At 44.2% G+C, this 26,168-nt stretch overlaps 1 protein-coding gene and 1 non-coding gene across 6 annotated transcripts in view; one reads left to right on the top strand and one right to left on the bottom strand.

Annotated features, from left to right (window-relative positions):
* LOC100088930 (cytosolic 5'-nucleotidase 1A-like) overlaps positions 1–26,168 on the top strand; it is a 41,996-nt gene that overhangs the window by 1,597 nt on the left and 14,231 nt on the right. For 2 of the 5 annotated variants that reach the window (XM_029073768.2, XM_029073771.2), the window contains exons 2-7: positions 2,072–2,155; positions 2,570–2,665; positions 7,176–7,301; positions 8,585–8,983; positions 10,630–10,797; positions 19,251–19,380. In XM_029073768.2, coding sequence (XP_028929601.1) covers positions 2,072–2,155; positions 2,570–2,665; positions 7,176–7,301; positions 8,585–8,983; positions 10,630–10,797; positions 19,251–19,380 — 1,003 coding nt within the window. The remainder of the gene's footprint in view (positions 1–2,071; positions 2,156–2,569; positions 2,666–7,175; positions 7,302–8,584; positions 8,984–10,629; positions 10,798–19,250; positions 19,381–26,168) is intronic. The other 3 variants (XM_039912427.1, XM_029073779.2, XM_029073784.2) reach the window with 3 other exon arrangements.
* LOC114816977 lies at positions 15,597–15,734 on the bottom strand. Its single transcript, XR_003764797.1, has one exon. It is a non-coding gene; the product is annotated as a small nucleolar RNA SNORA7 (small nucleolar RNA).

The following is a 26,168-nucleotide window of genomic DNA, read 5'->3' as shown; positions in this document are numbered from 1 at the left end:
CAGAACTCTCCATAGTGCCCCAGAGCCATTCCTGAGAGGAAGGCTGGGGCAATGGATGAGGCCTACTATTTAGCTCTAATGGGGAGGCTCTGGTTGATGGTACGAATGGTGGGGAGCAGGGGTGAAGAGGACTTTCCAGACTTCTAATCACCTCAGATTGCATTTGGTGACCCAATGCTCAAACAGAGATCCTTCAGTTATCCTCAAGGAACACTTCTCTCATGCCATTAGGATGTAAGTCACTAGGGGATTTGGATTGTCAATGCCTGTTCTCCCTCCTACTTAGACTGTGAGCCCCATATGGGAAAGGAAATATACAACCTGCTGAATTTCTATCTTCCACAGTGCTTAGAACAGTGATTGACACAGAGTAAATGCTTAACTAATACAATCAAAGAAAGAAAATAATTTATTTGCAGCAGAACCTAGCCATTTTAGGTCTCCAACAAATATTAGCCAAATCATTCTATGTAGAAGGAGAAAACTGTTGAGATGGACAGCTAGAAAGCTCATATTTTTTATGGTACTTGCCAAGCACTTAGTATGTGTCAGGCACTGTACTCCCCACCATCACTGTGCTGGGGTAGATACAAGATAATCAGGTTGAACACAGTCCCTGTCCCACATGGGGCTCACAGTGTAAATTCTAGGGAGAACAGGTTTTGAATGCTCATATTGCAGATAAGTGAACTCAGGGTTAGAGAAGTAAAGTGACTTCCCCAAGGTCATACTGCAGACATGTGACAGAGTCAGGATTAGAATTTAGGTCCTCTGACTCCCAGGCCCAGACTCTTTCCACTAGGCCATGCTGGTTCTCATATGAGTTGAACTCCATTATTAGATCTTTAACAGCTAAAAATCTGCATCTGGGTCTCAATCTATCATGTATAAATTGTCATCCCGGTGCCAACACGATTTGTATGTTTCATTTGTTGAAGACATGGGAGGTAGGTGCTCAAGAAATACCATTAATGGACAGAGCAGTTTCTATTTCTCATGAATAAGAAGGGAAAGAGTGTAGAAGAGTAATATTTGGGGTAAATGAAAGGGAGGTCCTACCATGGGCTTGAGTGGCTGAAAAGATGTGAACAACAACGTTGTTCTGCTGTAATTTGCAATTGGAACCATGATCTTCAAGCAGTGTTCATCTATCAATACTGTCAAATCCACAGAGTTGAGAACAACTGGAACTTGATGGTCTGCCCCTAGATGACAGTTGATTCATTCAATTGTATTTAATGAGCGCTTACTCTGAGCAGAGCACTGTCCTATGCTCTTGGGAAAGTACAATACAACAATAAACAGTGACATTCCCTTCCCATAACAAGTTCACATTCTAGAGGTGGGGAGGCAAACATCATTACAAATAAATAAACTTACAGATTTGTACATAAGTGCTTTGGGGCTGGTAGGGAGAAAGAGAAAAGGGAGCAAGTCAGTGCAACGCAGAAGGGAGTGGGAGAGGAGGAAAAGTGGGGCTTAGTGTGGGAAGACTTCTTGGAGATGTGCCTTCAATAAGGCTTTGAAGTAGGGGAGAGTAGTTTTCTGTCAGATTAGAGGAAGGGAATTCCAGGCCAGAGGCAGGATCTAGGCCTGAGGTTGGTGGTGAGACAGACAAGAGTGAGGCACAGTGAGAAGGTTAGCACCAGAGGAGCAAAGTGTGCAGGCTGCGTTATAGGAGAGAAACAAGGTGAGGCAGGAGGGTACAAGGTGATGGACTGCTTTAAAGCCAATGAAGTGGAGTTTTTATTTGATGGGGAGGTGGATGGGCAACTACTGGAGTTTTTTGAGGATCAAGGTGACGTATCCAGAACCCTTTTCTAGAAAAATGATCCAGGCAACAAAGTGAAGTATGGACTGTTCAGTCCAGTTCAGGAATAAAGACTGGTCTCTATTTTCCAGCTATTTAAGAAATCTGACTGAGGGCCACTCTTAACAGCTTCAATTTAAACCCCAGTATCACTGAGTATGAGAGTAGGGGAGTTCTCTGGAACATAGAGTACAAAGAATAATGTTGTCCAAAGCATTTTGCATTTTTTAATAGAAGATAACAATACAAATTATATACCAGGCAGAAACTAATCAACACATGGAAGCTTCAACAGAAAGAAAACATTATTGTAACAGTGAGGAGGAATTGAAGAGTTTGACAAAGGTCAGTATACAAAGTAGTAGTAGTAACAATAATAATAATAATGGAATTTGTTAAGCACTTACTATATGCCAAGCACTGTACTAAGCACTGGGGTAGATACAAGATAATCAGGTCCTACATGGACCTCACCATCTAACTAGAAGGCAGAACAGGTGTCAACTCCCCATTTTGCAAATTGAGAAACAGAAGCACAGAGAACTTAAGAAACTTTCCCAAGGTCACACAGCAGACAAATGGCAGAGCCGGGATTAAAAGCTAAGTCATTTTGACTGCCAGGCCCATGTTCTTTCCACTAGGCCAAGTATGCACATGGGTAAAGTTTTGTCATGGGTAAAGTGGTCATAATTAGGAGAAAGCAAGGGAGAAATAAGAGGGGATGAAAGAATACAACAACCTCATTCTTGTCATATTCAGTTTGAGGTGGTGATGAGCGATCCAAGAGAGACTGCCGAACCAGAGAGGAGAATCCCAAGAGAGAGTGAGAGAGCTGGAATTTGTCAGAGTGTACAGGTAAATTGACCCTGTGAGACTGGCAGAATTGTTTATAAGCAAAAGGTATGACCACAGAAATATAGAGGGGGCAAAAATCTGAGTGAACGTTTTGTTCACAAAACAGATGCCCAATTTCATTCATTCAATAGTATTTATTGAGCGCTTACTATGTGCAGAGCACTGTACTAAGCGCTTGGGATGAACAAGTCGGCAACAGATAGAGACAGTCCCTGCCGTTTGACGGGCTTACAGTCTAATCTATTTTGCATCCTCTCAGAGTTTTAAAAGAGGTTAGGTAAGAGACTCCTTGCCTTTTTCTAGCATCTCCTTATGTTATATCCCAGATGTGGGGATAACAAATAATAAATGCTTTAATTTCTCTGTGCCTCAGTTTCCTCATCTACAAAATGGGAATTCAATGTCTATTCTCTTCCTACTTCGATGGAGAAGCCTATATGAGTCAGGGACTGTGTCCGACTGATTAACTTGTATCTACCCCAGTGCTCAGAACATTGCTTGACACATAGTAAGCGCTTAACAACAATGATGATGATGATGATAGCGGTTCCATCAACCTTGTGGTGAATGTAGGAGATGACAGGAAACTTAAAAAAAAGGTATAATAAGCATTGAAGGGGTACCTGAGGAGGTATCTTTCTCCTCTGCAGTCTCAGATTTCCTCTATTTTATTTTGATATCCTGTCAACATCTAATAATAATAATTATTATGGTACTTGTTAAGTGCTCACTATGTGTCAAGTACTGTTCTAAGCACTGGGGTAGATACAACTTAATCAGGTTGGACAGAGTTTCTGTCCCACATGAGGCAAGAAGCAGCGTGGCGCAGTGGAAAGAGCACGGGCCCTGGAATCAGGACTCATGAGTTCGAATCCCAGCTCTGCCACTTGTCGGCTGTGTGACTGTGGGCAAGTCACTTAACTTCTCTGTGCCTCAGTTCCCTCATCTGTAAAATGGGGATTAAGACTGTGAGCCCCACGTGGGACAACCTGCTTCCCCTATGTCTACCCAGCGCTTAGAACAGTGCTCGGCACATAGTAAGCGCTTAACAAATACCAACATTATTATTATTATTATCCCCATTTTTTGGTTAAGGTAACTGAGGCACAGAGAAATTAAGTGACATGCCCAAAGTCATACAGCAGACATATGGCAGAGCCAGAATCAGAACCCAGGTCCTTCTGACTCCCAGACCTAAAACTTAATATGTTCAAAACAGAAGTTCTCATCTTCCCACCCAAATTCTGTCTATTCCCTGACTTTCCCATCACTGCAGTTGGCACCACCCTCCTCCCTGCCTCACAAGCTGTAACCTTGTTATTATCCTCAACTCAACTCTCTCATTCAACCCACATGTTCAATACATCACCAAATCTTGTCCATTCTACTTTTTTTATGGTATTTGTTAAACATTTTCTGTGTGCCAGCCACTGTACTAAACTCTGGGATAGATAATAGTGCTCTGCACATAGAAAGCGCTTAACAAATACCAACATTATTATAATAGCTAATCCCACATGAGCTCACAATCTTAATCCCCATTTTACAGATGATATAACTGAGGCATAGAGAAGTTACATGACTTACCCAAGGTCACACTACAGAGAAGTGGCAGAGCTGGGATTTACAATGAAGATAATGTTGGTATTTGTTAAACACTAACTATGTGCCAGGTACTGTTTTAAGCACTGGATTAGATACAATCATATTGGTTTGGAGAAAGTCCCTGCCCCAGGTGGAGCTCACAGTCTCAATCCCCCTTTTCAGATGAGGTACCTGAGGTACAGAGAAGTGAAGCCACTTGACCAAGGTCACACAGCAGACAAATGGCAGAGCCGGGATTAAATCCCTGGTCCTCTGATGCCCAGGCATGTGCTCTTTTCTCAAGGTGACATTGCTTCCGTACTTTCAGAATCGCTAAAAGTCAACCTTTCCACCCACCCAAACTGCTACCATGTTAATCCATCACTTATCCTGTTCTACATGATTACCACATTAGCCTCCTTGCTGATCTCCCTACTTCCTGTCTTCCCTCCACCCCAGTGCATACTCCACTCTGCTGCCCAAATCGTTTTTCTATGAAATCATTCAATCCGTTTCCCCGCTCCTCAAAAACCTCCAGTGGTTGCCCATCCATTTTCACATCAAACAGAAACTCTCTACAGTAACTCAATCACCTTGTCCCCTTCCTGTCTTACCTTGCTGATTTACTACTACAAACCAGGGTGCTCTCTTCACTTTTGTAATGTCAACCTACTCATTTTAATTCAGTCTCATCTATCTCGCCACCAACCCCTCACCTACATCCTGTCTGTGGCCTGGGATTTCCTCCCCTTCATATCCGACATACCATCATTCACCCCACCTTTTTTAAATTCGCATCTTGGATTTGCACCTTTAATCACCCCACCCTCAGCCTCTTAGCACTTATTTAGGCTTCCAAAAATTATTTATTTTAATGCCCAGCCCCCAACCTTGACTGTAAGCATGTTGTGGGCAGGAAATGTGTCTACCAACTCCAGTATATTGTACAGCATGGTGGCAAACCATGCTGGAGGCAGTACAGAGAACAGCATGGTGGCAAACCACATAGTAGAGAACACCTACTTCTGCCCAGTAAGTCTCCCCTACCTGCTCATGCTTCCCTTTTGCTGTTTGCCCTTATTAATAATAATAATAATAATATCAATAATATTTGTTAAAGACTTTTGACTTTTCTGTGGCTGTCGATACTTCTATAAAATGGGGATAACACTGCCAGACTCCCCCTAACTCACAGAGTGGTTGTAAGGGCATACTAAGATGTGAAATGGGAAAAACAAAAATACTCTAAAAATTAAAGGTGTCTGAAAAAAAATTAGTTCACTACTCTAGGCTGTAATTCATGCTCAGAACAGTTGTCTAGGCAAGTTCACTCCTTTATGGTCATGATCAGAAGCATGGTAAGTTTGGCCATTTCCCAATTTTCTGAAAACGTTGGAGGGCCCCAGGTTACTTGTTGATGCACAGATAAGTGTAAGGGAGGAGTGAGGCCAAATGTCATTAGGAAAGCCCATCCAAGCAACGTCGGGGGAAGGCAAAGGGATGTTGTGAGGCCATAAGTGCCTAGTAGAGTGCTCTGCACACAGTAAGCGCTCAATAAATACGATTGAATGAATCAGTGGGACCAAGTTTCCATTCTCCCTTCCCTTGCCACCCACACTTATTCTCACAGGAACTAGGCTTTCCACCCTCTTCACTGGGATGGGGTGGTTAGCGCCTTGGTCATGATGTAGAAAATCATGGCTCCTAGTTCTCCTTGTGGGCAGGGAACATGTTTACCAGCTCAGTGATATTATACTCTCCCAACCACTTAGTTCGGTGTTCTGGATAGGGTCTTGTCATGCTGTCAAGTCTTCTCCAACTCATAGCGACTCCATGGACACATCTCTCCCAGAATGTGCCACCTCCATCTGCAGTCGTCTGATACTGTATCCATAGTTTTCTTGATCAAAATATGGAAGTGGTTTACTTCCACACAGTCAAACTTGAGTTTTCTTCCTCAACTCTCTCCCATGCCACTGCTGCCAAGCACAGGTAAGTTTTGACTTGTAGTATATTGCCTTCCATTCACTAGCCACTGACCTAGCTAAGGAATGGAATGAGTATGCCTCTGCTGACTCTCCCTCCTGTAGCTGAGACTGGTAGAGTACTGAAAACTTCCCAGGTGAGACTCTGAGAAGGACTGGACAAGGTAAACACTCAATAAATACAATTGATTGATCCTCTACCCCAAATATAGCAACCTGGATCAAGGTAGCATGTGTGCATCTTGCCACTATACCATCTGCTTCAAGGATTTGGCAACTGGCAATCTTAGCTGAAGCTCCATTACTTAGGGAAGCCCTGTGATGTCACCACAAAACTTGGATGGAATCCTTATCTTTGATTTTCATTTAATCCTCCCAGTTGCAGGACCCCGTTGACATGCAGAGAGAAGCAAAGTCAATCAGTCAGTCAGTCATATGAATTGAGCACTCACTATGTGCAGAACACTGTACTGAGCACTTGGGAGAGTACAATATAACAATAAGCAGACACATTCTCTGCCCACATTGAGTTTACAGGGGGTGGGGTAAGGCTTGGGCAGAGCCTGTATTTTCCCTTCATCCTTAATAATAATGAATAATCATGGTACTTGTTAAACTCTTCTATGTGCCGAGCACTGTTCTAAGCAATGGGGTAGATACAAGCTAATCATATTGGACACAGTCCCTGTCCCACATAGGGCTCACACTCTTTATTCCCATTTTACAGATGAGGGACTGAGGTACAGAACAGTGAGGTGACTTACCCAAGGTCTCGCAGCAGACGTGGTGGGAACCATAAATAGAACCCAGGTCCCTCTGACTCCCACTAAGTCACATTTGGTTCTGAACTTTCTGAGACCAGCAATTCCTGGGCCAGAGGTAGAAGGGACACAGGAGAGACAGTGGAAATTGTAAAGTTGACTCCCTTCCTCACCCTTTAGGAAAGAAGACAAGAGCCGACAACCATAGCCACAAAGCAGGAATTTGTCACCCGCCACTGTAGCCGACCAATGATGACGGGGAAATCTCAGGAGCCGGAACTCAGGTGCACAACCAGCAGCCCAAAGGTAAGGCTGGAATAGGAAAAGGGAGAAAGAAAGCTGCAAGGACAGGGTATTGCTAGTCTGAGGGGAGTTTTTACGAGTCCACCAACCTCCTCACTAGCCAAGCCTCTTGATCTCCCTCTCACTTAAGTTGCATATTTCCATTCTGGTCTGTGCAATCTGGGCCAGCCTTCTTCATTCTACCTGCTAAGGGAGGGGCTCTTCAGCTCAAGAACTGGATTAGTCCAGGTCACTCGGTTTCCACCCACCCTAGGACCTAGGGTACATTCATTCATTCATTCAATTATATTTACTGCTTATTGTGTGCAGAGCACTGCACTGAGCGCTTGGGAGAGTACAATACATCAATAAACAGATACATTCCCTGCCCACAATGGGCTTACAGTCTAGAGGCAGGGGAGATGGATATCAGACATCAATAAAGTAAATGAATTACAAACGAATTACAAACAAATAAATGATTTACAGACATGCAGTAAGTGCTGTGAGGCTGGGAGGGGGGAAAGAACAAAGGGAGCAAGGTGACACAAAAGGGAATGGGAAAAGGCCAGGGATTGGGGGGTGGAGCTTAGTCTGGGAAGGCCTCTTGGAGGAGGTGTGTTTTCAATAAGGTCCTGAAGGCAGGGAGAGTAATTGTCAGATTTGTAGGAGGGAGGGGGTTCCAGGACAGAGACAGGGCCATGGGCAAGGGGTCAGTGGTGAGATAGGTAGGATGGATCTGCTCTACTGATGGAAAGTCAATACAAGGCCAGAGATGTAAATGCAGAATTAGAACATGTCAAGGTCTTTACTTTCCTGGGGGTGCTGGAGAACCAAGTGTTGGTCATGTGCTTTGGAGACTAAACCCTAGGTCCTCTGCCCCCGGGAATAGAGTTAGGAGCCCCTAACCATGCTGTGGACAGTGGTGGAGGGGTGGGGGTGCCTGAGGGGTGGTGGGTGGCTGGTCTGCAGGCTAGAGTCAGTGGATGCCCGGTGGGAAAGGACATTCTACTCTCTCTCACCCGGCTCCTTCCCCAGCCGGGAGGAGGTGGAAATGGTCAGTTGGCCAGTCCTATTTATTGAATGCTTACTGTGTGCAGAGCACTTTACTAAGTACTTGGGAAAGTACATTACAACAATAAAGGGCACATTTCCTGGATGTATTGTCCTCTCCCAGGCTTTGGTCCAGTGTTTTGTATGCAGTAAGCTCTTGATAAATATGATTGAGTAGGTGAGTGAGGGTCCCATCCTGGCAGGGCACTCACTGTGCCCCCCGCCTGGCACTACCGCCGTCTTTCCTTCCACAGCTGCCTCGCAGCCTTGGCACCAGCCGGCATCCCTGCGGGTCCCGAAGACCCCAGCCGGAGCCCAAGAAACTGCTCCGGCCCCCACCGCCCCCACCACCCTCGCCACAGTCACCCCCACCCTCGCCACCTCCTCAGTTGCCTCCTCAGTCACCCCCTCAGTCACCCCCACAGTCGCCCCCACAGTCACCCTGCATCGCTCCGGAGAGCTCCAGCCACCCGGACCTCCCCAGCCTGGACCCTGCCGACACTGTGGACCCACCCAACCCCGCCGACCCCCAGGCCCTCGTCCCTGCTGGCTCCACCGCAGAGGATATGGAGGATGCGGAAGACATGGAGGACGAGTGGATGGCGGTCCAGTGCCTATATGAAAACATGCCCGGCCTGGTCAGGCCCAAGCCTGTAAGTCCAATCCCAGACCAAATTTACAAGCCTTCCCCACTCCTCTCACTCCCTACCCGACTTGCCTCCATCCTCTTCCCTCATCTGATCCTCTCCCTCCACCTCCTGCCCCTATCTTCATCTGCATCCGTCTCTGGATCCTTCTCTACCCTCTGCCTGTCAACCTGTCCCCTCTCCCTTCTTCATGCCCCATCCCCTCCAGCCCGCCCCGACCCTGGAATCAGAATCCTCTATTCTCATAAGTCTCTCATTCCTAATCATTTTATCAATCAAATGTTATTTAACTCTTATTGTGTACAGAGCACTGTACTAAGCACTTGGGAGAGTACTATATAACCAAGTTGGTAGATATATTCCCTGTCCACAACAAGTTGAGGGTTTAGATGATTTCCTCCATCACCTGCCCACTTCTGGATCCTTCTCCATCTCCAGCCCATCTTCTCGTTCTCTCTCTGCTCCCCATTCTCCCCACCCCCCATTCTCCCCACCCACTGCCAGCCCTCGGATCTGAATCCTCTTCCTCGTCGGTTTCCCCTTCCTAACTGATCGATAGATCGAATTGATTGGGCACTTACTGTGTGCAGAACAGTGGACGAAGTGCTTGGCTGAGTACAACATAACAGAGTTGGTAGACCCATTCCCTGTCCACGATAAGCTTACAGTCTATAGGATTTCCTCCACACCTGCCCACATCTGGATGCTTCTCCACCCTCATATGTCTTCTCATCCCCTCTCCATACCCCACTCCCCCAACCTCCTTTCTGAATCCTCCACCCTTATCTGTTCCCCTCCTCCTATGTCTGCCCTCATTAGCATCTGGATCTTTCCCCACCTTCAGCCTGTCTTCTCTTCCCCACCCATTATAGCCAGCCTACCTCACATCTAAATCTGCTACCCTCATGCCTTTCAATCTCATTTATTCAGCACCTACTGTTTGCAAAGCACTGTACTAAATGTTTGGGAAAGGCCAATATAACAATAAACAGACACCTTTCCTGCCCACAAAGAGCTTATAGACTAGAGGTAAGCTTATAGTCTAGAGTTCCCCACCACCCCCCGACCTGCACCCCAAGTCAGCCCATAGCTGCATCTGCAACTGGATCCTTCTCCATCATACTTTGGTTTACACTTTGCCTTCCTCTACCCCCAATCTCAGCCAGGGTGTATATAATAATAATAATAATGTTGGTATTTGTTAAGCACCTAGTATGTGCAGAGCACTGTTCTAAGCACTGGGGTAGAATCAGGTTGTCCCACATGAGTCTCACAGTATAATCCCCATTTTACAGATGAGGTACCTGAGGCACAGAGAAGTTAAGTGACTTGCCCACAGTTACACAGCTGACAAGTGGCAGAGCCAGGATTCGAACCCATGTCCTCCTTTCCCTCCTCCTTCCCCCTGACCCCTGTTCAAGCACACAATGAACCACCTCCACTTGCTAACTGGTCCTGTTAGACTGTGAGCCCATTGTTGGGTAGGGATTGTTTCCATTTGCTGTTGAATTGTACTTTCCCAATGCTTAGTACAGTGCTGTGCTCACAGTAAGTGTTCAATAAATGTGATTGAGTGAGTGAGTGAGTGAGTGAGTGAATGAATGAATGAATGAATGAATGAATGAATGAATGAATGAATTTGTTCCCATCAGCCAAAACCCAAGAATGCCATCACCATCGCTGTTTCTTCCCGGGCCCTCTTTAATATGGTGGAAGAGAACAAAATCTACAAGGAGCAAGGGATGGAGAAGTATCTTGAGTTCCAACTGGCTAATGAGAACGTCACACTGAAGCCAGGACCCGCCTTCCTTTTCGTAAAGGTGAGCGGGATCAGGAAACCCATGGGATCCAAAGCTTTTTCTCCATGGCCTCCTCACCCTGACCAGTGCCCTCCCCCTGGAGGAACAACCCAAAGAGAATGTGGTCGGAACCTAAGCAAGTTCCTCTCATTTGCTTACTCACTAATGAAATTCCTCATTTTTCTTCACTCTTCCATTAAACACTGTAAAGTGTTGGTTTCTCAAGATGACTTCTAGACCGCCCCCCAAACAAAGGTGTTTTCCATAATACTCTCCCAAAGTGGATATGTCATCATGTGGTGAAGTCTTGGAGGTTTTTAGAGCCTCTAATTCACCTCTAATCCTCAGAATCCTGAATTAATTTGGGAGAGTACAGTATCATAGAGTGGACAGACATAATCTCTGCCCTCAAGGAGTTTACAGTCGAGTGGAGGAGTTTTCTATGTTTGGTGTTAATAGCTCATTATGGGCAGGGGGCTAAAGGATGGGGGTGGGAGTAGGCTAATTATCTCATATTGTACTCTCCCAAGCACTTAGAAAATTCTCTGCACATACTAAACATTTAATAAATACCACTGATTACTGATTGAATCTGGAAGCAATATGGCCTAGTGGAAAGAGCACTGGTCTGGGAATCAGAGGATCTGGGTTCTAATCCTAGTTCCACAAGAAGCAGCATGGCTCATTGGAGGTCATGTGTTCTAATCCCACCTCTGCCACCTGTCTGCTGGGTGACTTTGGGCAAATGACTTTACTTCTCTGTGCCTCAGTTACCTTATCTGTAAAATGGGGATTAAGACTGTGCGCCCCACGTGGAACAACCTGATTATCCTGGATCTACCCCAGCTCTTAGAACAGTGCTCGGCACAAAGTAAGCGCTTAACAAATAGCAACATTATTATTATTACTTGTTGCTGTATGACCTTGGAGAAATTACTAAACTTCTCTGTGCCTCAGTTTCCTCAGCTGAGCCTCACATGGGACAATGACGGTGTTCAACCTCATTATTTTATATCCACCCCAAAACATTGCCTCGCAAATAGTAAGCACTTAATGAATACCATAAAAAATACATAATGAATATGTGAACTGTTTCTTGGAACTTGATCACTTATGTAGAGATTCGCAATGATTATTTTACAGTCTAGGGTAGTGAAAAAAAAAATCTGGTACTATTCACCATTCAGGATGGCCACAGCCTGGGTTTAAGGAAATTGAAATACTTTGGGGACATAGTAAATCACGATTTTAATGAGCATGGAGTGATTCCTATAGTTTGGATAGGTCTAATTAGGTATAACTCAGGCTAAACTCAGCATCCATTACCACTGAAAATGTAACATGCAATAATTGTTTTGCAACAGGCAATTGCATTGCAGTGTATGGTACAATAATCACATTGCATTTTGCAATAATTGCATTGCATTGTGCAATAATCACATTGCATTATGCAATAATTACATTTTTTATGATTCAAAATAGAGAAAATAGATATTCCATATGCTATTCTAGCATCAGAGTAAAGTCAAGAAAAACAGTTATGTTGTGTTTTTCAGTAAAAGAATGTTAAAAATACATTAAAATGGCAGCATCCTGATATTTTCCCAATTATTATAAATAGGCCAAAATGCCATTCTCACTACACTTGCAATAAGTAGACCCTCAGGACTAAGGGCAAATGACTGGGTCGCTCTTGTCTATTTAATTCTTATTGCCTTTCCTAAATCAATTTTACACGAAATTGCTCAGCTTTATTTTCTTTTATGTATTACTTCCTATTACTTAAATATTTATTTGTGCAACTTCTAATGTAAAGAAAATTGGGTGGACTTTCTTCCTTCTCACATCCTTTGTTTCTGTTATTTTGTTGGTGAAGTAGAAGCAGCCTAGTAGGATGCTTCACACTTTCAGGGGCAAAGCCTCTGAGGGCCAGGAGTGAAGCTGGAAGAGGACACTGTCCGGCTATCTGGGGCCTGCTCCCATCCCCGTCCTTGACCCTTGACCCCTTGCAGTGTTTGGGGAGAAGGGCTGATGGACTGGACACCAGCTGAAACCAGGAAGAAAAGAGACTACTTTAAGGTTGTTGATTCTTTGACAGCAGCCCAGAGAATGTAGAAGGGGACTTCAGAAAAATTTTCTCCTTCCCTTGTCAAAGACATCTGGCTGCCAAGGTTGCTCCTGGGATGTGAAGGGCAGAACTAGACAAAACATAGCTATCTGTGTATGTTTATAATATACATATCAAGTTTATATGGCATTTTTATATGGAACTATTTTATACGACTTATCAATGTCTTTTATGGTGAGGTATTTAGAGAAAAAATGAGTAATATTCATTAATTTTTTTAATGGTGATATAAGGATCCTAGATATGAGTTTTAAGACAAAAGCATTATCCTTTCCTCATCAGCAGGTCTTTTTTTTGCCTTAATTATCTGGATAATTTCCTCAATTCTCCTCATTTTGACTGTAGATTTTATCTAAGGAAGCAAGGGAAATCAATTTGACTATGAAAAGAAACCCTGCTTTGTAACCTGGAAATAGAATTGGTGATCAATCAACAGTGCTTATTGACATAACTTTACACCGTCAAGAATCTTCCCTTCCTCTCCATTCAAACTGCTACCATGCTGATCCAAGGAATTATCATTTCCTTTCATGACTTACTGTATATCAGCCTCTTCACTGACCTCCCTTCCTCCTTTCTCTCCTATCTCCAGTTCATGCTTCACTCTACTGCCCAGGTCATTTTTCTGTAAGATCACTGTGGGCAGGGAATGTGACTCTTTATTGTCGTATTGTCCTCTCCCAAGCACTTAGTACAGTGTTCTGCACACAGTAAGTGCTCAATAATTATGATTAATGAATAAAATAACATTCAGCCCATGTCTCTCCACTCCTCTCCTCTCCTCAAAAACCTCCAATAGTTGCCTCCCCGTTGCCACATCAAACAGAAGCTCCTTACAATTTTCTTTAAGGCACTAAATCAGCTCTTCCCCTCCTATCTTACCTCACTGATCTACACCCACAACCCAGTCTATACACTTTACTTCCCTAGGGCCAACTTACACAATGAGCTTCTGTCCCATCTTCTCACTGCTAACCCCTTTTCCATATCCTTCCTCAGGGTGGAACTCTCTCCTCCATATGTGACAGATCACTACTCTCCAAGATTGATTGATTCATTCAAAGCACTACAACACTTAATAATAATAATGTTGGTATTTGTTAAGCACTTACTATGTGCAGAGCACTGTTCTAAGCACTGGGGTAGATACAGGGTAATCAGGTCGTCCCACGTGAGGCTCAGTTTTAATCCCCATTTTACAGATGAGGTAACTGAGGCCCAGAGAAGTTAAGTGACTTGCCCACAGTCACACAGCTGATGTACATATGATGATGATGCTATTTATTAAGCACTTATTCTGTGCAAAGCACTGTTCTTAGCACTGAAATAGATACAAGGTAATGAGGTTGTTCCACCTGGGTCTCATAATCTTAACCCCCATTTTACAGATGAAGCAACTGAGGCCCAGAGAAGTGAAGTGACTTGCCCAAAGTCACATAGCTGGCAAGTGGCAGAGAGGGATTAGAACCCACAACCTCTGACTCTCAAGCCCGTGCTCTCTCCACTAAGCCATGCAGCTACTCAGTGTACTCTGCCATTTCTGTCTCCCCCTTCTGTCTGTAAGCTCTTTGAGTGCAGGGATCCTGTCTATCAATTATATTGTACTGTAAGTAATTAAAGATATTTATGGTATTTGTTAAGCACTTACTATCTGCCAAGCATTGTTCTAAGAGCTATAGGGTAAATACAAGTTAATAAGATCAGACACAGTCCCTGTCCCACATGGGTCTCACACTTTTAACCCCGTTTTACAGATGAGGTAACAGAGACCCAGAGAAGTGAAGTGACTTGTCCAAGGTCACACAACTGACACGTGGCAGAGCTGGGATTAGAACCCAGGTCCTTCTGATGTCCAGGATCATGCTCTACCCACTTAAGTCACGTTGCTTCTCAAGCACTTATGTAAAGTGCTCTGCATAAAGTAAGTGCTCAATAAATATCATTGATTGATTATCAAGGAGCTACTGTGTGCAGATCATATACTTTGGAGCTTTGGAGCTTTGGAGAATGCAGTAGAATGAATAGATGAGATCCCTCCTCTAGCTGTGGAAACACACACTGAAATAAATTGCAGTTACAGTGTCAAGATATGTGCATTTATTTATGGAGGACTTATTGTGTACATAGCCCTGTACTTAATGATTGGTAAAGTACAGTGTAGTAAAGTTGGTAGACAAGATTCTCTGACCCCAAGATGTATCAAACTAGTGGGAGAGACAGACATTAAATTAATTTCAGATGGGAGAAGCAGCAGGGTATAAAACTGTGTACATTAACTGCTGTGATGAACAAGATGAGGTGAATATCTCAGCGCTTAAGGGATATAAACCCAAGCAAATGGGCCATTCAGAAGGGAGAGCAGCTGAGGCAGGAGGGGGAATTTGAGTACCTAAGTGTTTAATGATAAAGAAAAGCTAAAATTGCCATTTAAACAATTGGTTGGTGGTGGGAGGTGGCGATAAAAGTGTCTTGCTTTGTGCTGTCAAGTCATCTCTGACCCTTAGCGATGCCATGGATACATCTCTCCCAGAATGCCCCACTTCCAACTGCAATCATTCTGGTGGTGTATCCTTAGAGTTTTCTTGGTAAAAATATGGAAGGAGTTTACCCTTGCCTCCTTCCATGCAGTAAACCTGAGTCTCCACCCTTTACTCTCTCTCCTGCCGCCGCTGTCCAACACAGGTGAGTTTTAACAGGTAGCAGATTGTCTTCCACTTGCTAGCCACTGTCCAAGCTAGAAATGGAATGGATACGCCTCTGCTTGACTCTCCCTCCCATAGTCAAAACTGGTAGAGTACTGGAAATTCTGCAGGTGTGACCCTGAGAGGAGACAGTAAAGTGTAGGGAATAAAAATGAGTAAGGAAAGTCTTCCTGATATTAAGAGGAGGGAACGTGCCCATTAATTCTGTTGTAATGTACTCTTCTAAGTGCTTAGTATAGTGCTCTGAACATAGTAAGGGCTCGGTAAATGGCATTGATTGATTTATGGAGATCAATTTATCACTCAATCACTTAATCAATTCTATCATTAAATCCTGTCAGTTTGTTCTTCACAACATCACTAAAATCTGCCCTTTCCTCTCCAACCAAACTGCTACCATGTTAATCCAAGCATTTATCCTAATTCAGCCTTGAGTATTGCATCAGTCTCCTAGATGACCTCCCTCCTCTTGTTTCTCTGCACTCTAGTCCATGTTTTACTGTGCTGCTCAGATCATTTTTCTACAGAAACATTCAGACCATGCTTCCCCACTCCTCAAGAAACTTCAGTGGTTGCCCATCCACCTCTACCCACCTCCACCTCCATTCCTTACCATTGGTTTTAAAGTATTCAGTCACCTCTCCCTATCCTGCCTCACCTCTCTATACTCCTACCTACAACCCAGCCCATAAACTTCGCTCCTCTAATGCCAACCTCCTCACTGTACCTCCGTCTCATCTATCCCTGCCGACCCATTTATCCCTGCGGACCTCTCGCCCACATCCTGCCCGTGGCCTGTAACTCCCTCCCTCTTCATATCTAACAGACAATGACTCTCTCTGCCTTCAAAGCCTTATTGTGGGCAAATCTCCTCGAAGAGACTTTCCCTGACTAAGGCTTCTTTGCCTTTTCTTCCACCCCCTCTGCATTGGCCTGACTTATTCCTTCAATCCTCACCCAGCCCCACAGCAGTTATGTACATATTTGTAATTTACCTGTTTATATTTACAGTCTCCCTCTAGACTGTAGCTCTCTGTGGGCAGGGAATGTGTCTGTTATATTGTTGTATTGTACTCTCCCAGCTGCTTAGTACAGTGCTCTGCATGCAGTAAGTAATCAATAAATATGACTGATTGATTAATTGAGATGTACTGTTGATAGGGTTTTAAAGGTGGGTGGGCAAGGATCTTTGGGATATGAAGGGGAAGGGAGTTCAAGGCAGGAGGGAAGATCTGAGCAAGAAGATGATGGAGTAGTAGAAAACGAGGTACAATAAGTAGGTTAGCATGAGAGGAACAGGAAGTGAGAGCTGGGTTGTTATGGAAAAAGAACGTGGATAAGTAAGCAGGAGATAGCTGATTGAGTGCTTTAGAGTCAATAGTCCTTTATGTGGAGAAAAATGGGCAACCACTGGAGGCTTATGAAAAGGGAAGATGTGTGCACAATGACATTTTAGAAAAATGATCTGTTCAACAGAGTGAAGTCTGAAATAGAGAGGGGACAGATCAGAGGCAAGGAAGTTGGCATAGTAGTCAACTTGGGATATGGCAAGTGCCTGAATCCGTGTGGTGGCTGTTTGAATGGAAATGAAGTGTAGCTTTTGGAGGTGGTATGGAGCAAGTATTGACTGAATTTGGCAACAGAATTGATTTGGGGGTTAAAAAGAGGGAAGAGTCAAAGCTTCAAAAGTTGGGAAGATGCGTGGTCCCAATGTGATGGGAAAGATAGTCGGAGATGATGATTTGGAAGAGAGAATGACAGTCCAGATTAGGAAATATTGATCTTGAGGTCCTAGTGTGATATCCAGGTAAAGATGTCTTTTGAGGCAGGATGAAATGCCTCACTGCAGATGAGGAGAGAGGTCAGAGCTAGCTTGGTAGATTTGGGGTCCAAAATTTGTTTTCTATCAGTTTAAACTCCTCTGTTAGAGTGTTCATTCATTCAGTTGTGTTTATTGAGCACTTACTATGTGCAGAGCACTGAACTAAGTGCTTCGAATGTACAATTTGGCAACAGAGACAATCCTTGCCCAACAACAGGCTCACAGTCTAAACGAAATTCCTTGCATGCAATGAACGCCTGACTTTGTTAATTTGCATTTCCCAAGCAACTAATACAGTGCACCTTACCAAGTGGATGTTCAATAAATGCTACCATTACTACTATTATTGAATTAAGCATTATTGTTGCTATTAATGTTACTACAATAAATCCCAAAATTATTATTTCTATGATCCACCTCTTGCCACTTACGATACTGAAAATGTAGTACACCTTACTTCTGCTTTTTAGAATCTTCCTACTAGCTAAAGCATACAGTTTGCATTTCACTGGAAAATTTTTCTATGTGATTAACATTTCATCTGCATGGTCCTCTGGCTAAGCATCTCCAGAACAGACTCTGCCCTTTTCACTTCCTCCTGTTTAGATGGAATACATAAAATTTGACAACTTCATTGAATGTGATAAAGTTACTCTCAAACAAGCCTTTGGAGGTACTACCTGACATGTGACTCAGGAAGAAAAAACTATAATCAATCAATCAGTCATTGGTACTTATTGAGTGCTTACTATGTGGAGAGACTGTACTAAATGCTCAGGAGAGTAGAACATAGAACAGAATTAGCAGACATGCTCCCTGCCCATATCGAGCTTCGTAAAAGCACATTGTGACCAACTAACAATACATAGCATCCAAACATGTCCAGAATATCCTGTGCTCTCACTGGAACAGTGCTGCACGTGTGTTGCATTATAATATACCAGTCAAACACATTTCCTGCCCATAACAACCTTATAATCTATATTCAGTGCCCACCCACTGTTATACATACATTCTTAAAGGGAGAGGCAAACGTGAAGTTATTTGTACCTAGAGAGATTTAAAAAAGAACAAATGTAAGTGTGTCTACGTGAGTGCTGAGGAGGATATAGATACGTTCATTAGCATGGCTCTGTATTCCTAGTTACACCATGCAACCCTTATTGAAGGCACATCTCCTCCAAGAGGACTTCCCTAACTAAGCCCTCATTTTCATTCCTCCCACTCCCTTATGCACTGTCCTGACTTGCTTCCTTAATTCACCACCACCCCCAGCCCCAACAGCTCTTAGGTCCATATCTGTAATTTATTTATTTTTATTAATGCCCCTCTAGACTGTAAGCTCGTTGTGGGCAGAGAATGTGTCTGTTATATTGTTATACTGTACTCTCCCAAGGGTTTAGTATACCCACAGCAAGTGTTCAATAAATATGATTGATTGATTAATGCTCATTTGGGGCATGGGGTCTTATTCCAAGTGCTAGAGTGTGGAATAAGCCAAGTCACTCTATCAGGGGAATGACAACTTGGGAACCCAGAGAAGGCACACACCCAAGAGTGGAAGATTCTGTTATAATCAAGAAAAACAAACACTGCCCTACTGTTCTTTTTTTTGTTCTTTTTTCTTTTTTTTTTACTACAAGTTACTGCAGGTAGCTGGTGGTGTGAATGAACAAGTTTGGCAGGTTCCATCTGAATGCAGTGCCCTTTCCCCCTTCACTGAAGGATGCAATGAACTTGACACTAAAATGACGGTCCCTTTTTTGTTTCAAAAGGAATACGCTGCAGCGCATTTACACTCATTTATGTTGGTAACCTGCAGGCACTGGAGCATATCAACGCCAGACTGCGTGAGCTTTATCCCGAAGATCAAGACTTATTTGATGTTGTGCTGATGACTAATAACCATGCCCAAGTGGGTGTGCGGCTTATAAACAGCATCAATCACTATGGTAAGTAAAATAAATAGCATGTGGAAGACCTACACGCTGCCCCAGAAGAGGGAAGCATTTTATTTTGCTCACTTGTGACCCCGCTAATGCGGGTTCTTTGATACTGACACCCATTCCAGTGTAGGTAATGTTTGTTTGCATAAGTCAGAGCAAGAAAGTGAATGTTCATTTGTAACTCCAGCATACAGTGTTTGGCCCCAAAGCTCTGGACTTAACTTGTCAAGTGAGAATTTCACAGTCTTAATCCCAGGCCGGGCCTAGTTTCTCTGCCTTGTGTTTTTTACCTCTGAACTTGACATCGTGGAGCTGTTTACTGAAAGGATTATGTGTGGCAATCTCTATATGATCAAACATCATGCTTGCTATTGAAACATGCTAAAGTTGTTAAAAGTTTTAACCTCCTTTTCTCACATTCAGCCTACCTCCAACTCAACAACAACAAAAAAGAAACCCAAAATATAATTATCCATAATTATATTTAAGAGGGAAGGTTGTTATTTTGAAGGTTTGGGGGTCAGTTAAGTTTTAAAAAGATTTCCTTGGACTGATAGTTCGAAGACTATTTCAAATCAAATGTAATTTGTGATATCTTGTAGAGTATACAGGGTCATTTGTCTTGGTATTCTCTCATCACTTGTATTTATTATTATTATTATGGTATTTGCTAAGCGCTTACCATGTGCCAAGCACTATTCTAAGTGCTGGAGTAGATACAAGGCTATCAGGTTGTCCCAAGTGGGGATCACGGTCTTAATCGCCATTTTAGAGATGACGTAACTGAGGCATGGAGAAGTGAAGTGACTTGCCCAAGTTCACAAAGCAGATAAGTGGTGGAGTCAGGATTGGAACCCATGACTTTCTGACTCCCAGGCCTGTGCTCTATCCACTACGCCATCCTGCTTTGCTTACTGAATGCTGAATGCTGTATTAAGAATCTGGGAGAGTACAATACAACAGAGATGGCATCCAACCATGTGGAATCAAGCCCAAAAAGCACATCATGTAAACTAAACCATCGGTAGAAATATCCCTACCCTATCCCTGGGTGAAAATATTCCTTTCTTTCTTACAAATAATTGGCATATATCCTGAATCATAGATTCTGCATATCTGCATCATGGTACTTACAGATTGCCTCCCTGAAAAACTTGGTAGTAGTTATTAGTTCCACAGACCTCTGCCCACAGCATTTATTTGTAACTGTAATTTCTTTATTTGAATTCCTTTCTATCTGCCCCTCTAGACTGTAAACTCGCTGTGGGTTGGGAATGTGTCTGTTTTATTGTACTCACCCGTGTCCTAAGTACAGTGCTCTGCACCCAGTAAGCACTCAATAAATATGACTGACAGACTGACTTTGCAGTCCAGCCCTATAAATCTCAATGAGTGATTTCTGCCCATCATCTTTGGGGTAGTGATGGGATCATAGTCCCCATTCTGTGAATATGGGAACCATATTGTTTTTCAAGTGGCATGACTTAGTGGAAAGAGCACAGGCTTGGGAGTTAGAGGACCTGAGTTCTAAACCATCGCCCCTGCCCTCCTCCGTTCCTTAACTTCTATTTTTAACCACTCAATCTCCAATGGCTCCTTCCCCGCTGCCTTCAAACATGCCCACGTCTCCCCCATCCTGCTCTTGACCCCACTTCCCCCTCCAGTTATCGCCCTATCTCCCTACTACCCTTCCTTTCCAAAATCCTAGAACGAGCCGTTTACAATCGATGCTTAGAATTTCTTAACACCCATTCTCTCCTAGACGCCCTCCGATCTGGTTTCCGTCCCCTCCACTCTACCGAGACTGCTCTCTCTAAGGTCACCCATGACCTCCTTCTTGCCTAATCCAATGGCTCCTACTCCATTCTAATCCTCCTTGACCTCTCTGCTGCCTTTGACACCGTCGACCATCCCCTCCTCCTCCATACCTTATCTCACCTTGGCTTCACGGACTCCGTCTTCTCCTGGTTCTCCTCTTACCTCTCTGGCTGGTCATTCTCGGTCTCCTTCGCTGGCGCCTCCTCCCCCTCCCATCCTTTAACTGTTGGAGTTCCTCAAGGGTCAGTTCTTGGCCCTCTTCTGTTCTCCATTTACATTCACTCCCTCGGTGAACTCATTCGCTCTCACGGCTTTGACTACCATCTCTACGCAGATGACACACAGATCTACATCTCCGCCCCATCCTCTCCCCCTCCCTTCAGGTTCGCATCTCCTCCTGCTTCCAGGACGTCTCCACCTGGATGTCGGCCCGCCACCTAAAACTCAACATGAGCAAGACTCCTCATCTTCCCTCCCAAACCCGGTCCTCTCCCAGACTTCTCTATCACCGTGGATGGCACGACCATCCTTCCCGTCTCTCAGGCCCGCAATCTCGGTGTCATCCTTGACTCGTCTCTCTCGTTCACCCCACACATCCTATCTGTTACCAAGACCTGCCGGTTTCACCTTTACAATATCGCCAAGATCCGCCCTTTCCTCTCCACCCAAACGGCTACCTTACTGCTACGGGCTCTCGTTATATCCCGGCTAGACTACTGTGTCAGCCTTCTCTCTGACCTCCCTTCCTCCTCTCTCGCCCCGCTCCAGTCTATTCTTCACTCCGCTGCCCGGCTCATCTCCCTGCAGAAACGATCTGGGCATGTCACTCCCCTTCTTAAACAACTCCAGTGGTTGCCTATCGACCTCCGCTCCAAACAAAAACTCCTCACTCTAGGCTTCAAGGCTCTACATCACCTTGCCCCTTCCTACCTCTCCTCCCTTCTCTCTTTCTACCGCTCACCCCGCACGCTCTGCTCCTCTGCCGCCCACCTCCTCACCATCCCTTGGTCTCGCCTATCCCGCCGTCGACCCCTGGGCCACGTCCTCCCGCGGTCCTGGAACGCCCTCCCTCCTCACCTCAGCCAAACTGATTCTCTTCCCCTCTTCAAAACCCTACTTAAAACTCACCTCCTCCAAGAGGCCTCCCCAGACTGAGCTCCTCTTCTCCCTCTACTCCCTCTGCCACCCCCCCTTTACCTCTCTGCAGCTAAACCCTCTTTTCCCCTTTTCCCTCTACTTCTCCACCTCTCCCTTCCCATCCCCACAGCACTGTACTCGTCCGCTCAACTGTATATATTTCCATTACCCTATTTATTTTGTTAATGAATTGTACATCGCCTTGATTCTATTTAGTTGCCATTGTTTTTACGAGATGTTCTTCCCCTTGACTCTATTTATTGCCATTGTTCTCGTCTGTCCGTCTCCCCCGATTAGACTGTAAGCCCATCAAACGGCAGGGACTGTCTCTATCTGTTGCCGACTTGTTCATTCCAAGCGCTTAGTACAGTGCTCTGCACATAGTAAGCGCTCAATAAATACTATTGAATGAATGAATGAATAATCCTTTCTCTGCCACTTGTCTTCTGTGTGACCTTGGACAAGTCACTTAACTTCTCTGTGCCTCAGTTACCACATCTGTAAAACAGTGATTAAGACTGTGAGGTTAATGTGGGACATGGATTGTATCCAGCCTGATAATCTTGTATCTACCCCAGTGCTTAGTACAGTGTCTGGCACATAGTAAGTGCTTAACGAATACGATAAAAAAGTGCACAACTAGCCCTTATAGTCTTTGTTTATTGTTAAAAAGGAAGACAGTTAATTGAGGTTACAGGTACATCCCAGGAAGAAGAATCAGCAACCGTAGATTTTGTTGATGGGTGGCTTTACTGCTACATTTAGAGAGGCAGTAAGAACTAGGGGAAAGAGCATAGGCCTGGGAGTCAGACTACCTGGGTTCTAATCCCAGCCAAGCCACTTACTTATTGTGTGACCTTGGTCAGTCGTTTATCTTCTCTGTGCTTCCATTTCCTCTTCTGTACAACCGGGATTCAATAGTGATTCTCCCTCCTTCTTAGCCTGGGAGTCCCATGTGAGACAAGGACTATGTCTGACCTGATTATTATGTATCTATCTTAATGCTTAGTATAATGTTTGGAACATACTAAGTACTTAACAAATACCACAATTATTATTATTCATTTTACAGTATTTAACTGACGTAACCGATTTTAAAGTAGGCTCACTTCATTCATTTGAAATAATCAGTTAATAAACAAGATTTACTGGGCACCACCTAAGTTCAGAACACAGTACTAAGCAACTGGGACAACACAACAAAATTAGTAGACATGATTCCTCCCCACAGATGGTTTTTAATCTAGAAGGGAAGCCAGACACTATCTAATTTACAGAAAGGAGGAAGAATTAGAGTTAATGATATGTACATCAGCCTATTCCACAGAAACAGCCTTCTACTCCATCAGATTCTTCCTTGACCATTCAGCAGCCCTCCACAATGTTGGCCATTCCCTTCTTCTGTACTCACTAACTAAATGTGACTTTGCTGACACTGTCCTTTCCTGGTTCTCCCGGGGAAGCAGCGTGGCTCAGTGGAAAGAGCCTGGGCTTCGGAGTCAGAGGTCATGAGTTCAACTCCCGGCTCTGCCACTTGTCAGCTGTGTGATTGTGGGCAAGTCACTTAACTTCTCTGTGCCTCAGTTACCTCATCTGTAAAGTGGGGATTAACTGTGAGCCTCACGTGGGACAACCTGATTACCCTGTATCTCCCCCAGCGCTTAGAACAGTGCTTTGCACATAGTAAGCGCTTAACAAATACCAACATTATTATTATTATTATTACTATTATTATTAACTCTCTTCTTTCCAGTGTCTTTTCCAGCTCCTTTTCTGCCTTCCCCAAACTGAGGGAGTCCTTTAAGGCTCAGTTCTGGGTTCTCTTCTATTCTCCATCTCCACCCACTCCCTTGGAGAACTCATTTGCTTCCATGGCTTCAACTACCATCTTTTTGTGGATGATTCCCAAACTTATCTCCAACCCCAACACCTCTCCTCTTTGGTCTTGCATTCCCTCCTGGCTTTGGGAGCTCTCCACTTAAGTACTTACCATGTGCCAAGCACTATTCTAAGTGCTGAAGAAGATACAAGGTAATTAGGTTGTCCCACGTGGGGATCACAGTCTTAATCCCCATTTTAGAGATGATCTAACTCCAACCCCAAACCCTCTCCTCTTTGATCTTGCATTCCCTCCTGCCTTTGGGAGCCCTCCACTTGGATGTCCTGCTTAAATTTTAAACTTAACATGTCCGAAACAGAAGTCCTCATATTTCCCCCCCAAGCCCATCTTCCTCCTGACTTTCCCATCAGAAAGCAGACAACACCACCCTCCTCCCTGTCAAAAGCCTGTAAACATGTCATTATGAGAAGTAGCTTGTCTCAGTGGAAAGAGCACGGGCTTGGGAGTCAGAGGTCATGAGTTCGAATCCCAGCTCTGCCACTTGTCAGCTGTGTGACTGTGGGCAAGTCACTTCACTTCTCTGTGCCTCAGTTACCTCATCTGTAAAATGGGGATTACCTGTGAGCCTCACGTGAGACAACCTGATTACCCTGTATCTATCCCAGTGCTTAGAACAGTGCTCGGCACATAGTAAGCGCTTTACAAATACCAACATTATTATTATTATTATTATCATGGACTCATCTGTCTCATTCAGCTCACATATTCAATCTGTCACCAAATCCTATCAGATCTAACTTTTCATGGTCCTTGTTAAGTGCTTACTATGTGCCAAGCACTCTACTAAACACTGACATAGACACAAGCTAATCAAGTTGGAAACAGTCCAGGTCCCACATGGTCTTGTATTCTTAATCCCCGTTTTACAGGTGAGGTAACTGAAGCACGGAGAAATTAAGTGACTTGTCCAAGGTCACACAACAGACAAGTGGCAGAGCTGGGATTAGAATCCAGTTCCTCTGACACCGAGACGTGCTTCGCCACTTTTACTACATCGTTAAAATCCATCCTTTTCTATTCACCCAAACTGCTACCACATTAATCCAATCACTTATCCTATCCCTCCTTAATTACTGCATTACCCTCCTTGCAGACCTCCACACCCCCGTCTCTCCCTACTTCAGTTCATACTCCGCTTCCCGGATCATTTTTCTACAAAACCTTTCAGTCCATGTCTCTCCACTCCATAAACTGTCTCCTTGATCCAATCTGGCTTCTGTCCCCTTCACTCCACAGAAACTGCCTTCTGAAAGGTCACCAAATGATCTCCTTCTTGCCAAATCCAATGACCTCTACTCCACCCTGATCCTCATTAACCTCTCAGCTGCCTTAGAGAAGCAACATGGCTTAGAGGAAAGAGCACGGGCGTGGGAGTCAGAGGTCGTGGGTGCTAATCCTGGCTCCACCATTTGTCAGCTGTGTGACTTTGGGCAAGTCATTTCACTTCTCTGGGACCCAGTTACCTCATCTGTAAAATGGGGATTAAGACTGTAAGCCCACATGGGACAACCTGATTACCTGGTTTCTACCCCAGTGCTTAGAACAGTGTTTGGCACATGGTAAACACTTAACAAATACTATCATTATTAGAGAAGCAGTGTGGCTTAGTGGAAAGAGCACAGGCTTGGGAGTCAGGGGTAGTGAGTTCTAATTCTGACTCCACCACTTGTCAGCTGTGTGACCTTGATCTAGTAACTTAAATTCTCTGTGCCTCAGTTACCTCATCTGTAAAATGGGGATTAACCCAAGCCTCACGTGGGACAAGCTGACCCTTGTAACTACCTCAATGCTTAGAACAGTGCTTGGCACATAGTAAGTGCTTAATAAATATCATTATTATTTATTGATTTATGATTTATTTGACACTGTGGACCACCACCTTCTCCTGGAAATGTTATCCAACCTTGGCTTCACTGACTCTATCCTCTCATGGTTCTCC

This window comes from Ornithorhynchus anatinus, chromosome 1 (assembly GCF_004115215.2).
Source record: "Ornithorhynchus anatinus isolate Pmale09 chromosome 1, mOrnAna1.pri.v4, whole genome shotgun sequence".
NCBI classification, from domain to species: Eukaryota; Metazoa; Chordata; class Mammalia; order Monotremata; family Ornithorhynchidae; genus Ornithorhynchus; species Ornithorhynchus anatinus.
Note: the sequence above shows the minus strand (reverse complement) of the source record. Positions and strands in the feature narration are given on the sequence as shown.